Raw genomic sequence first — 14,057 nt, 5'->3', positions numbered from 1 at the left:
CAAAAGAACAGGAATCAGAATCCTCTTGGCAACACTAGATGATGAAATACATACACACAATGGAACCTTAACAGCCTTACAAAAGAACCATTTTCAAACTGGAACTAAATTAATGACAAAGGCACAGTACAGTTTAGACATAGAGTTTAGAGAGAAAATACACATATGTATATGTATATATGAGTGTGCATATACCACCTTATTTTAAACAAAGAGGCCTATTATACATGCATTTATATTCTTTCATCCTTCAATATGAAGATGTACTCCCAAAAAAAACAGGACAAAAAAAGAAAACAAGTATATTTAGGAAAGAGTAGTTCCAAGTCAGAAAGCAACGAAGAGAAGTCCAAAATTAACAGCTGTGCAGAAAATCCAAAGGCCAACCATCTGAAAATGTAGTAGGAAGATAGAGGGATCTAGGATAAAAGAGGATTCCACACAATAAATATAGGGTGACTGAGTTTGGAGGTGAAAGGAAGGAAATGATAATGGTTCATTATGAAAGAAAAAGGAGAAAGTCAAAAACTCTAGGAAATTGGAAAAAAACAAAACTCCTACATAATGAGATCATGACCCAAATATGAAACAACTAGAAATCTGCTAGGTGCATGAAGATAAGTAAAACCAATTGTAACTATAAAAAAAAATAAAGATAAAGGGGCCAGAATTACACAGTACAGAGACAGGGTATCTATTGACCCAAGTTCAATCCCTGGCACCCCATAGGGTCTCCTGAGCTCCACCAAGAGTGATCCCTGAGCACAGAGCTAGGACTAAGCACTGAGTACCCTGGGGTATGGCCAAAACAACAAACAAACAAAAAAGGTGAAGAAGCTAGTAGATGGTTGTTTTTTAACACCTAAGATTTTCCTCCCTGTTTTTTTTGGGGTGTGTGTGTGTGTGTGTGTGTGTGTGTGTGTGTGTGTGTGTGTGTGTGTGTGTGTATATGTTTTAAATCCCAAGGGTATTTTCCAAAGATTCAGAGGGAGTGTAATTTTAAAGTTCATATCCACATATGAAGCCAAATAAAATGGATATGCATTTGAACTGGCGTTCAAAAAGCATCATTCAAACATCTCCTTTGAAGAGCAAAGGATCATGACAGTGGGAGGATAAAAAGGAAACAGTTTTTAATTAACAGTATTTCCCCACTGCATAAAAAAAGCATAGCATAAAAAATATAGCATAAAAAAAGCAGACTCTCAATTTTCAATAAATGGAATCAACCTGGAAAAAGATCATGGCAGATGTAATTCAATCATACACAAAATGGGATCAACCTGGGGCCAGAGAGATAGTAAACGTACGGGCATAAAGCCGTGCTTGCAGCCCAAGCCCTGCATTTACCTGTGCCCCGTGGTCTCACGCATTGCTGGATACAGCCCTGAAAGCTCACTGAGTTGCTGTCCAAGTCACCAATCCCCCAGCCCTGCATCCTTGGTCCCTCACACCGAACCACCACAGCCTGGGTGGCTGAGAATCACCAGGAGGGGACCTAGGTGTCCACAGCCCACCTGGGAGTCACAACACCACCACCCCTCCCCCCACCCCGACATGCTAAGAGGGAAAAGTAAACAACTATGCAGGTGTGTGTCAAAGTGAAACTATACCCAAGGGAAGATGGAACACAGTGAAGGGACAAGAAAGAAAAGCTATGGAGCGGATAAGAAAGGTGAAATATGTGAAAATACACTGCCTTCATTTTAAACCCTTTGTTCCAGAGGGCGGAGTGATAGCACAGTGGGAGGGTGCTTGCCTTGCACACGGCCAACCTAGGTTCAAGCCCCAGCATCCCCTATGGTCTCCAGAGCCCACGAGGAGTGATTCCTGGGCACAGAACCTACAGTAATCCCTAAGCATCACCAGATGTGGCCCAAAGGCTCTTTAAGGAATTGGAAAAATAATAATAAAACCTTTGTTCTAAAGGTATTATTCTGAGTAAAAAAAAAAAAATCATCCCTGAATGTTTTAAGAATCAAGTGGTTACCAGCAGGAAATGCTACAAAGAAACACAGGGAGGCAGGAAGTAAGAGCTGGAATTGTCCATTAGATTACAAGTGACCTTAAATCATTCAATAGCATCACTGCATCACTGTCACTGTCATCCCGTTGCTCATCGATTTGCTCGAGCAGACACCAGTAACGTCTCCACTATGAGACTTGTTACTGGTTTTGGCATATTGAATACACCACGGGTAGCTTGCCAGGCTCTGCCATGCGGGGGGGAGATACTCTCAGTAGCTTGCCGGGCTCTCTGAGAGAGGGACGGAGGAATCACACCAGGGTCACCTGCATGCAAAGCAAATACACCCTACCAGCTGTGCTACTGGAATAAAAAACCAGCATGCTAGGAGTAGCTAGAAAGGAAATGGAAATGAAGACCTTCAGAGGACAGTCTAGACTCAACTCTAAAACAATAAAGAAGAAGGGAATACTTGCTAACAAGAGAGATTAAAAGTAAAGAAAGAGGAGGGCACTATGTCTATATTTATTTATACGAAAAAACCTTGAGCGTGTTTTTTATTTCACCTTAATGAGGAGATAAACCCCAAAATAGAGGGCAAGTAATAATGGTTGCACATAAAGAGCTTCCATTCTTCTGGAAAAAAAAAAAAAAAAAGAATACAGCACAGGGTGAGCCTGGTGGGAAATAAGGCCTGGCGAGCCCCAGCTGACAGTGGGGCTGTCATGGAGTTCCCACACCCTGCTGGGGTGTATTCTGAACATTCTTTGCAAAAGTTCCATGGCGAGTTCATTCAGAAAATAATCAGGCAGGATTCTGAAGGCAGAAAAATTAAGTGCGATTAAAGCGATTGATACTGCCATCCAAACTTGAGTGATCAATGTCAAAATGCGTGTGCCAAAACTGGTACGAAAATTTTAGCGTGTCAGTCACATCAGGAGCATTATGAATTAAGGCCATGTCATTCAGCATAATTTTAGCACAAGTTTTTTTTTATAATCGGTGTTCTAGCTCTCTTTCAAATTAATCTAATTAACATTCTCACTTGGCTACTAAATATTATAAATAGAAATCTATGTTCGTAACATGTTAGAAATGTGCTTTGAGCAACTAGATCTTTTTCAAATGGGTATGTAAATTAGCTAACTTTATTTTAAGCTGTGGATGCCTTCGCAGAATTTATCCATGCTTTTTGTTCTTTTGGTTTCTATTAATAATCTCCCATCCTAAAGTGGTTTTTCCTTTAGACATTGATGCTTCCACAAGTTTTTCATTACTCCGTGCCATTTTTGCCCTAAGTAACCACCAACCTGCATAAAGACTTGACTAAAATGAAGACATGATTTCCATCCAAGGATTTTTTTTTCTTTTTGGTTCACACTCAGCGATGCATAGGGGTCACTACTAGCTCTGCACTTAGGAATTACTCCTCACAGTGCTCAGGGGACCATATAGGATACTGGGAATCGAACCCAGGTCAGCCATGTGTGAGGCAAATGCCCTACCCACTGTACTATTGCTCCAGCGCCCAAGGTTTTATTTTAAATTAAGAGGACTGGGACTGGAGTGAGGACTGGGGCTGGAGCAATAGCACAGCGGGTAGGGCATTTGCCTTGCACGCAGCCGACCCGGGTTCAATTCCCAGCATCCCATATGGTCCCCTGAGCACCGCCAGGGGTGATTCCTGAGTGCAGAGCCAGGAGTAACCCACTGTGCATTGCTGGGTGTGACCCAAAAAGCAAAAAAAAAAGAAAGAGAGAGAGATAGCTAGGACAGAGGTTTCTAAGCTACTTTGGCCCAACTGCCCCCTTTTCAAGAAAAAAAAAATCACTCAACATTCCTCATAACAATATACTTCTTTAAGCAAACAGAATGTATACCTGTATACCCCCACCCCAACTGAACCTGAGGCTATTTCCACCCCTCTGGATCTTTCCAGTGCCCTTGCTCCCGTAAGAAGTACTGCCCACTTTGGGAAATAATAAAATAGAGAATCTGGGATGGCTGGGTGGTAAAGAGTGCAGGCTTTGCAAGCGTGAGACCTGAGTTCAATCCCCGGTGCTGCCCCATTCCTTAAGGAAGGTCCCTGACAGCTCCGCTATTTCACAATCTGACTCAGCACAGCCAGATATTTGCCGGTACCATAGTGAAAGTGTGCAACCCCACCAAGAATAACATCAAAGGATGTGTGTGTGTGTGTGTGTGTGTGTGTGTCAGAGAGAGAGAGAGAGAGAGAAGGAGGAGGGAGGGAAAGAAAGAGAGGGGGAGGGAGGGAGGGAGAGGGAAAAAGAAGGAGGGAGAGAGATAGAGGGAGAGAGAGAGTGAAGGAGAGAGAGAGGGAGGGAGGGGGAGGGATAGAAAGAGAAAGGGAGAGGGAGAGAGAGAGGGAAGGAGAGAGAGAGGGAGGGAGGGGGAGGGATAGAAAGAGAAAGGGAGAGGGAGAGAGAGAGGGAAGGAGAGAGAGGGAGAGGGAAAGAGAGAGGGAGGGAGGGAGGGAGGGAGGAAGGGAGAAAGGAAGGGAGAGAGATGCACTCAGTCATCACAGTAAGAACAAAGGGTAGGGAAAGGGGGAAGAGAGGAGGAATAAAAAAGACCTAATGAATGCCACGATTTTGAGACTGCAAAAATAGACTGCATTAAATTCATTTAAAAGATGAAACAACCAGCTACGGGTGTTCTGAAGCAGTCTGGCCAATCTAAAAGCCCTAGATATAGAACTAAATCTGCAGCAACCACAGAGACCTGGGTCTGCTAAGCACCCCTGCCCGGGAACAGCAGTGCAGCAGGGTAGAGGGAAGTGAGAGCTTACAGAGTGTTGTTGAAGCAGTCGGCATTGTGTGTCCTGGATTAGGGGAACATGATACAGTTAGACTCCGGTGTCACACAGCTCAAACCTGCCCAAGGCTGCTTCCAATACCCTAGGCAATTTGAAACTTTTGTGATTTCAACAGCAGCATTAAGTGACTCAAACAATCAGTGATTTATAACTTGAGCGGGTATGTTTCCAGCTTACAAATAGGATACCACTGACCCCTTTATTCTCAAAGGTTGCTAAAACAATGAACTTGGAGCACTGGTATCCCAGGATTAAAAATTACAAAGCGGGACCTGGAGAGATGGGACAGCAGGTAGGGCACTTACCTTGTGCCAACCACCCGGTACCTGATGCCTGGTACCACATACGGTCCCCCGAGTCCCCCCAAGAGTGATCCTTGAGCACAGAGCCAGAAGTGCACCCTGAGTGGTGCTAGGGATAGACCCAAAACAAAACAAAAATACAAAGCAGGTTTCTGTACGGAAATAAAACCTCACTCCTGTCATCTCACTAACCACTTTGTCTGAATGGTCAACTGTCACTGCAGGCTGCCTTCTCCTGATGCTTGGTAAGCCTCACGCACGATTCTTCCCTCTGTCACGAGTCACGGCTTTCCATCACTCCCCTACTGCATTCTTCGGGTGGTTTTTGACATCTTTTCAGGTGAACATTTGTGTGCCTGTCTTCTGTTGATTCACCTACCGACTGGTTATGTTCAGGGTGTAATTTTTTTTTTTTATATTCTGATCTACTTTTTGATTGTTCGGGTTTTTTGAGAGTTTTTTTTGGTTCCTTTTTTTCGGAGGTAGGGTGACACTCAGCAATGCTATGGGGTTACTCGTGGGTCTGTACTCAGGAAATACTGCTGGCGGTGGATTACTCCTGGCTCTGTACTCAGGAAACACTCCTCGCTGTGCTCAGGGGAACATATGGGATGCAGGGGATCAAATCCAGGTCATCTGCATGCAACATAAATGTCCTTCCCACTATACTATTGCTCCAGCCCCTGATTTTTAACCCACACTCTAGCTTAATTTAATTTTACCTTGACTATTTCTATTTTTTCAGATTTCACTTTTTTTTTTTTTTTGCTTTTTGGGTCACACCCAGAGATGCACAGGGGTTACTCCTGGCTCTGCACTCAGAAATTACTCCTGGCAGTGCTCGGGGGACCATATGGGATGCTGGAAATTGAACCCAGGTCAGCTGTGTGCAAGGCAAAAAAAAACCCGCTGTGCTATCGCTCCAGCCCTTAGCTTTCACTTCTAAGATTAACTTTCTTCTATGTTCTTCAACAAAACTGCTCTCTACTTTTTAAAGCATTAAATGCCTGCCTTCTCTTCTGTGGAAGAAACTTCTTTAAGAGTCACCAGTGACAATGGTTTCATTCAAATCTTTGCTTTCAAACCCTTATGAACATGCTTTATATTACACCCAAACTTTACATTTTTCCATTAAGTTCTACTTTCATCTACTTGCTTCTTTACCCTATCTTTACCCAAGTTCTTGGCTGCTTAAATTGTCCCTTCTGAAGGTAATCTTACTGTAACTCTGGTACTGAAAAATTCTGAGTATTGAGAAATGATCCTTAATTTTACTGCCCTTTTCACACAGATATATATGTATTTCAAAGGGTGTTTGCTTTGCACGTGGCCAACCCACGTTCAATTCCTTGGTCCCTCTCAGAAAGCCTGGCAAGCTACCGAGAGTATCCCGCCCACACGGCAGAGCCTGGCAAGCTACCTGTGCCGTATTCAATATGCCAAAAACAGTAACAAGTCTCACAATGAAGACGTTACTGGTGCCCACTCGAGCAAATCGATGAGTAACAATCGATGAGTGATAATGACAGTGATAGAACATGGACAATTTTTTCTACTTTTCATTGTGATACTGGGGGATCTGAAATTAGATACGAGTAACATTACCTAAGAAGTTCAGAGCACACACACAGGCACAAATGCAAAAAAAAAAGGGAGAAAAACCTAAATAAAATGTTGCTTCTGTTTCCTATCTAGTTTAAGAGTTATTTCCCAGTGACCTTGCTCAAATTGAATTCTCTTTGCGTATAACCAGAAGCATCCATCACTGTCTACAGAGTCAGCACAGGCTGGAGGGCGGGAGAGAAAGGCAGGAGCCCTGTGCATTATCCATGCACACATATTAAAATGCTCTCCCATGAAAGTAAACTACTTTTTCTTTAAAATGCAATTATATACGTTTATGACAGAAAACAAGGGTGAACGCCGCAATTAAGGATTTATTCGGGGCTTAATACAGCTTAGAGTCAAAGCTTTAGAACCCAGACTGTATTTTTCAAAGTGAATCTTACAAGACTACAAAACTGAACATTCCATAGGAGTCCATGAGGAAGAAAGCTGGCGTTGAGTTGTGCCATCTGAGATGAACCACCCTAACACACACCATGCAGCGGTGAAACAGGCCACCAGCATACAGTAGCACTGAGCTACATCCATCCACTGTAGTGAGAAACAACACGCAGTGAGAATGTGCAGTTGGGACGAAGGGAGGAAACTGAGACAACCAGGAGATGCTTGAAGAACCCACAATGATAGATGCCAAGATCTGTGACAGTGAATGCAAGTCTGTACCCGAGGGCAAAACAAATCCAAACAAAAAAACTCCAGGGCAACGCTATATTCTGACTTTCCCTAAATCCCAGAGTAAACAACACACCATCCAAATACTTCTGATGTACAATCACCAAGTTATACAATATTCATTCTTTAAGGTCAAAACCAGAGTAAATAAAAACTTGTGGTAGAAGAGTCAAGAAGGACACAACAGAGAAAAAGCCTTTGTAATTTATCTTTTCTTTCTAGTTTTTGTTGTTTTTTTCTTTTATTTTTCTGAGCCATGTCCAGCAGTACTCGGGCCTTATTCCCAGCTCTATGCTGAGACATCACTCCTGACAGTGCTTTGGGGACCCTTTGTCGTGTCAGAGTTGGAATCCAAGTCAACCATGTACAAGGTAAGTGCTTTAACTCCTGTACTATATCTCCAGCCATTGTACTTTATCTTCCAATCACAGTTTAATTATTGTAGATATTCATGCAAAAAAAAAAAAAGTAGACATATGAATGATGACCTAAAAAGTCTTCATTTCAATAGGATTTGGCCTCAACTGCTCTAGGATTTCTTTACCCCCCAAAAAGAAACTTTAGTGATTTTATACAGAAAATAAACGAGGAGGGAAGTGAGTTCCCTCTTTCTGGTCAAAATATAATTCTCTATTTGACTTGGTAATAATACCCTTTACAACTCCTGTTACCACTAGTTTCTCTATATGGGAATAAAAGCTTAAACATCAGAAATAAGTACCAGTTTACACTGACCGTCTAAAAGAAATCAGAGTTTGTGTACTAGGAAATGAAGGCCAAGTAATTTTAATCTCATTGCAGAAAGATACCTGTAGTTTCCCTCAGAGTAACAAGATATTTAAATTAGAGGTCAAAATGGAAAAGCCTAAGACTCAGAGAGTATCTTCCACTGATGCATACAACATTAGCAAGAAAGGCATAGTCCTAAATAATTTAATAATAATTTTAATACTAAGCTAATTTTGGCATCGGTACATCGTTTTAAGTACCTGTTCTCCTTAGGCTCAACACAGATGACTTGTCTTAGAAGGACTGGTAAATGAGCAAATGCCCCACAATCTAAGTGAAAGAGGCAGGTACCCATTCCATCACAAATGGTACTTTTAACTTACAGTAGAAACACTATGTTTTCAGTCAAGCAAACACTTAACTGTGCACTAAGCCATCCCTGCACCATCAGACACATCAGGACAGAAAACTAAAATGCCCCAAAATTCTCTTATCTCCTTACCTGATAATGAGCCTGAGCTTGCTGTGCAGAATTCAAGGTGACATTGCAGAGTTTACAGTACAAGGGCTTACATAGCTCCTCCAGGGCCGAGTCTTGCTCCCCGCCCTTAGGTAATTCTTCTTCCCCAGCCAGAGGCAGAGAAGCCTCGGGCCCGAAAGGCTTCTGCGGTGGAAGCTGCAAAGTTCCTGTAGACCTGGTGGCTACTGACATAGGAGGAGAGGATGAGGGCTGCTTAGGTGGAGGAAGTGCTGAGTGTTGCAAGAGGATCATTGGGTAGGAAAGTCTTGGGCATAATCCAATGCACGATGAAAAGTTGAGTCTTCAAATCTGAATCAGCAACAACAACAGAACGGTATTTAAAATGGGATGCAGGATAAGATGACAGGCAAATGAGCGCATCTTTTGACCCCCTCCACCAAAGACATCTTTGGGTCTTCTTTCATCAGGCCTCATCTAACGGTCTTCCCATGTCTCTTTATCCACACTGACATGATGCTCTTCCACTGAGAACCACTCCCTAGATTTGGCTGCATTTTGCCTGGCACTGCTCCCAGCGGCCCCTCCAGCCCAGGAACATTAATAGTATTGCATCCATGGCTAATTAAATCTCAAAGTCATGTGTCTCCAATGGACATCAAAGGTCACCTTGGCAAGACTCCTTCCTTTAGACACACTTGCATTTAAATCATCTTAATGACAACTCTCTACAGACATAAATACCAGCGTTGTGAACCCCTTGCAACTTGTCTCCTTCGCATCCTGGCTCGGCTTTCCTCTCTATCCAAAGGGTATTAGAGAGAATGAAAAAGGACGTCATTTTGTAGACTCCTTAAAGCACTACTAGATTAAGGAAAAATATTAAAGACTTCAGGAATAACTAGTACATCAGAATAAAAGTTATAATCCAGGGCCCAAAAAAATAGTAAAGTAAGGCACCTGCCTTCCAAGCAGCCAACTCCAGTTTTATCCCTGGCACCACAAACGATTTCCCCGGTCCGGAGCCAGAAATAGCCACTGAGCACTGCTGAATGTGTCGAAAACCCCTCCCCCAAAAAAAAGTTATAATCTGACACTCCCCCCACACATAAAAAAGTAAAAATTTTCCAAGAGTTGAGTCAATGAATTCTCATGATAGAAGTTGGCAGCCATAGATGTGCTTCAAAGATACACATTCTGTTCTTTTTTGCTTTGGGATTTCAAGTAAATGAGACCATATTTTTAAAACCAGAAGACAAGTGGCTCCTCTTGATTAAAGGAAGATCCAGGGGCCGGAGAGACAGTACAGTGAACAAGGCCTGTGCACAGCTGGCCCGGGTTCCATCCCAACATTGGGGTGCCACCAAGTCCCAGGGGAGTGATCCCTGAGCACAGAGTCAAAGGTGAGCACTGTGCACAGCTGGATGTGGTCCCCAAATCAATAACTAATTAATTTCAACAGAAGGATGATTCAGCAAGACGTGACCTATGGTCCTATGTGGACAGGAATTAGTGTTAAAAGACAACTCAACCAAGGAGCCAAGCCTGCCTGACTAGTGACCCTAGAGTCTCCTTGTCACCCCGCTGTCTTTGTCCTACGGGTCCCTTCGGTTCAGGACATCACAGAGCTTTAATTATAGTCATGAATCCCCTAAAAATATCACAGCATTTTTTTCTCCCCAAGGTAAATTATCTAAACAAAATAAGGTTTCAAGTAATGTTCAGTGGGACAACAGGTCACTACCTTAAGCCCCAATATAATTCTAATCCCTCAATCTAACTGCTATTTCTTTACCCCTTAAAATTAGATAGCCAAGGGAAGGAGACATAGTAGAACAGGTAGGGTGCTCGCCTCACAGGCAACGGACCTAAGTTTGATCCCTGACACCGCAAAACTACACCAGGAATGATCCCCATGCAAAATGCCAGGAGTAGGCCATGAACACAGCTAGTGTGGCCCATACCTCCCCAGCAAAATTAAAAATAAAAAAAAATAAATGATAGCTGAGTATCTCTATTCTGTTTCCTCAAGATAAACTCTGCATGTTCCTGTCCCTCTTCAATCTTTATCATTAGTTCCTCTGATACCCACCCAGATGGCATCTTCTAACCTAAAGTATCTTAAAATAAACCACTATAGGGGCTAGAGCGATAGCACAGCGGGTAGGCCGTTTGCCTTGCACGCAGCTGACCCAGGTTCGATTCCCAGCATCCCATATGGTTCCCCAAGCACTGCCAGGAGTAATTCCTGAGTGCAGAGCCAGGAGTAACCCCTGAGCAATGCTGGGTGTGACCCAAAATAAATAAATAAATAAATAAATAAATAAATAAATAAGTAAATAAGTAAATAAATAAATAAATAAATAAACCACTACATACACTTGGAATTTCCAAGGCCCAAATTAATCCAAACTCAAATTCTGTTTCAAAACCTACTAGTTGACACCTCTCTTGCAATACTATTAAAGCTTCTTGGGGCTGGAGGAACAGCCCAGCAGATAGCACGAATGCCCTGCACATAGTCCACCTGGATTTGATCCCACAGCATCCCACATAACCCCGAGAGCACTGCCAGGAATAATTCCTGAGAGCAGAACCAGAAGTAACCCCTGAGCATCACCAGGTAAGGGTCAAAAAAAAAAAAATCAAAAACAAAAACAAAAAAACCCTTTTTGTTGTCATGAGGATACAGTCGTTGGAAGCTGCTGTTATTTATTTCTGGTAGCAAAGTATATATTCTATCCAGGCATCACGAAAATCAACCAAATAAATTTTGAAAAGTTACAAGTCACTTTTCCAATATGTAAAAGAACCCACAGTGGGAACTGTAATCAAGTTCAATTTTAATATTAAATTTAAGGCTAGGGGTCAGCACTATCAGTGCAGTAGAGTGGGAAAGGTCAAAGTACATAAAGTATTAGTCACAGTAGCTAACAAGACTTCCCATGAATCTTATCATTTTAGAAAAGCCGTTTTATTTTATTCTTACACCGACATACTGTTCTGTGCCAAGGTTGTCCGTATCTCTGAGAACATAAAGAAAAGCAACACAGATTTAAATATTTTTAGAAACTGGGATTCTCTGAAATCTTTGTTCATCTTCTCCATTAAATCATTCAAAGCAGACAGCTGGGGATATTTTTAAATAGAAAATCAAGGAAACAAACGCATTTTTAAAAAGTTTAAGCACTTAATTATAATTCAGAATGTAAAAAACTACACAAACCACCTGTCCAAGGTGCCACACTGCCATGGACTTTGTGCTAGCTCAGGAGACAAATGATGAAGAAGGGTGTCAAAACACCTAGATAAAGGAAATCCGCAACAAAACCAAGAACAGAAAAATCAAGAGTTACCAATTGCCTAAAACATGTCTGGACTTGTTTATGAGCTCACTGGTACTTCACATTGAGGAAACAATATGTGTGTGTGTGTGTGTGTGTGTGTGTGTGTGTGTCCATCAAAATAAAGACCCTTCTCAAAGCAGAGTACAAAAGGCCCCCATCATAATGTGGTAAAATTTCCTGAATTCAAGAAAAATTCTCACTGATCTAGATATACTCGTTACTGCATTTTATCTTTATATTTTTTATCATTATAATTCTCACAGAATATCCCAAAGTTTGTTCCTGTTCTATTTAACATTCAAATTGATAATGTCAACTCCCAAAACGGATCTGTGCATGAAAATTACATCAGGCAGCACTCTGCTTGAAAACAAAAAAATTAGCATAAAAATAAAAGCTAAGTGTTAAGCCAGGCCTCCAGCGAAAATATAAATGGAGCAAAAGAAAGAATCCAAAGCAAATGTGACTCAGATCCATTCAAGCAATGCACTAAATTGAGTCTAACTTAATGGCTAGTGCAAATAAGCATTTCTCAGGCCCTGAGACACCATTTAATTTGACGTAGGAACTAGCATAAATGGAGAAATCATGAATTCAACTGCCCTGGCCAGCGGCTCGGGGCACAATAAAGAAACCAAAGCTCCACGGTATGTCTCATTGAAAGAAAACGAATGAGCATTGCATTCTCAGCACACTTGCATGCCTGGGCCGGGGCCTACTCTTCCCAGAATGGGTTTCAGACAATCACTTTCCCGTTTGGAGAAATCTAGCGAGCCAAGGGAACACCACCTCCGCCAACTAGCTCAGTTTGTCATGGGGAGACACTCCGGAGAGCAGGGCAAGACGCCGGGAGCTTTAATTCAGGGGTGGTCAGAATGCAGCGAGGCGCACGGGAGGAAGGGGGGAAAAACAGCAAAAAGAAAAAAGAAAAACAAAAGGGGCGCGGGAAGGGGGGATGCTGGAGCTGGGGCGAGGTCTACTCTGCAAGGAAGAACGCAGGCGTCGGGAGGCCTGGGTGAAGCTCCGCGGGGTCCCGGTCTGCACCTGGCAGCCAGGCTGCGGCGACGGGCGTCCCGCGCGCTCGGGCACCGCATTCCTGCGCGGGGCGTGCGCACGGCCGGGCGCGCTTGGGGGGGCCCGCGCCCCGCGCCCCGCGCCCCGCGCCCCGGGGAGGATGCCCGCACGGATCCCGGGATCCCCGGGGCACCCACGCGGCGGGGCCGGCGCCGGGGCGGCCGCACGCCGACGGGGACACGTGAGCGGCGGCTTCCCAGCAAACAAGCTCGATCAGAAGCAGCCCCCCGCGCCGGGCACGTGCGGGGCAGGTGCAAAGAGACGGCGGCGGAGCCGAGAGAGACCCCAGGCGCCCCCCGAGGCTCCCGATCGCCCGCACTTACCGGAACAACCCCCCCGGGCGCACCCGGGAATCTCGCCGCCGGCCGCCCCGCCACCCCCGGCTCCGCTCCGCCGCGCCCGGCGCAACTTTCCCCGCCGACTCGGGCCGAACCCTCCCGACACCAAAACGCTGGCTGTCAAAAGTCAGCCCAGCGCGACGCGCGGGGGAAACAGCTGCAGGAAGTGACTGCGGAACCGGGAGGCGGCGGGGGAGGAGACTGAAGGCGCCGGCCCGGCTTGGCCACTGCGCATGTGCGGCGGCGGCGGCGGCGGCGGCGGCGGCTCCTCCTGCATCCCGGACAGATGCTGGGCGCGCCTGGCGGAGCTTGCAGACCGCCCTTGCCTTGCCACTGGGCGGAAGCAAAGGCAGGGTCCCAAGTAGGATGCACCGCCCCGAATCCCAGCCGACCACTCCCAGAGTAGAATTTGAGGCAGATTCTACTTTTGGAACTTTCATCTCCCGGCAGTGAGAGCCAGACCTTAAGAAGGCAACTAAATAACGCAGCCGAAATTCCTTCTGTGTGTGTCTCTCTGGGTCTCACTTCCCCGCCCCCGCCCCTTCTCCGGTAGAATAACACTGTCTGTCCTCTCAGGCTCAACCTTCAGGGTGGACAGCGATGAGCAGAGGAAGCTCCAACTCTGATTCTTTTCATTTGTACATTCTCTAAAACAAAATTGCTGTTTGTTTGTTCTTTTTTTCCCCGTG

The 14,057-nt window shown here is 44.4% G+C and overlaps 1 protein-coding gene across 1 annotated transcript in view; it reads right to left on the bottom strand.

The window, feature by feature from the left end:
* The window catches only part of ZMAT3 (zinc finger matrin-type 3), a 42,930-nt gene extending 29,379 nt beyond the window's left edge, over window positions 1-13,551 (bottom strand). Inside the window, exons 1-2 of the mRNA XM_055126686.1 lie at window positions 13,354-13,551; window positions 8,634-8,960 (exon numbers count right to left, since the gene is read on the bottom strand). Of these exons, the coding sequence (XP_054982661.1) occupies window positions 8,634-8,903 (270 nt within the window). The 5' untranslated portion in view covers window positions 8,904-8,960; window positions 13,354-13,551. The remainder of the gene's footprint in view (window positions 1-8,633; window positions 8,961-13,353) is intronic.
* Between the last annotated feature and the right edge of the window lie 506 nt (window positions 13,552-14,057).

The sequence above is a fragment of the Sorex araneus genome, chromosome 2, assembly GCF_027595985.1.
Source record: "Sorex araneus isolate mSorAra2 chromosome 2, mSorAra2.pri, whole genome shotgun sequence".
NCBI lineage: Eukaryota > Metazoa > Chordata > Mammalia > Eulipotyphla > Soricidae > Sorex > Sorex araneus.
This window is presented reverse-complemented; position numbering and strand designations above follow the sequence as displayed.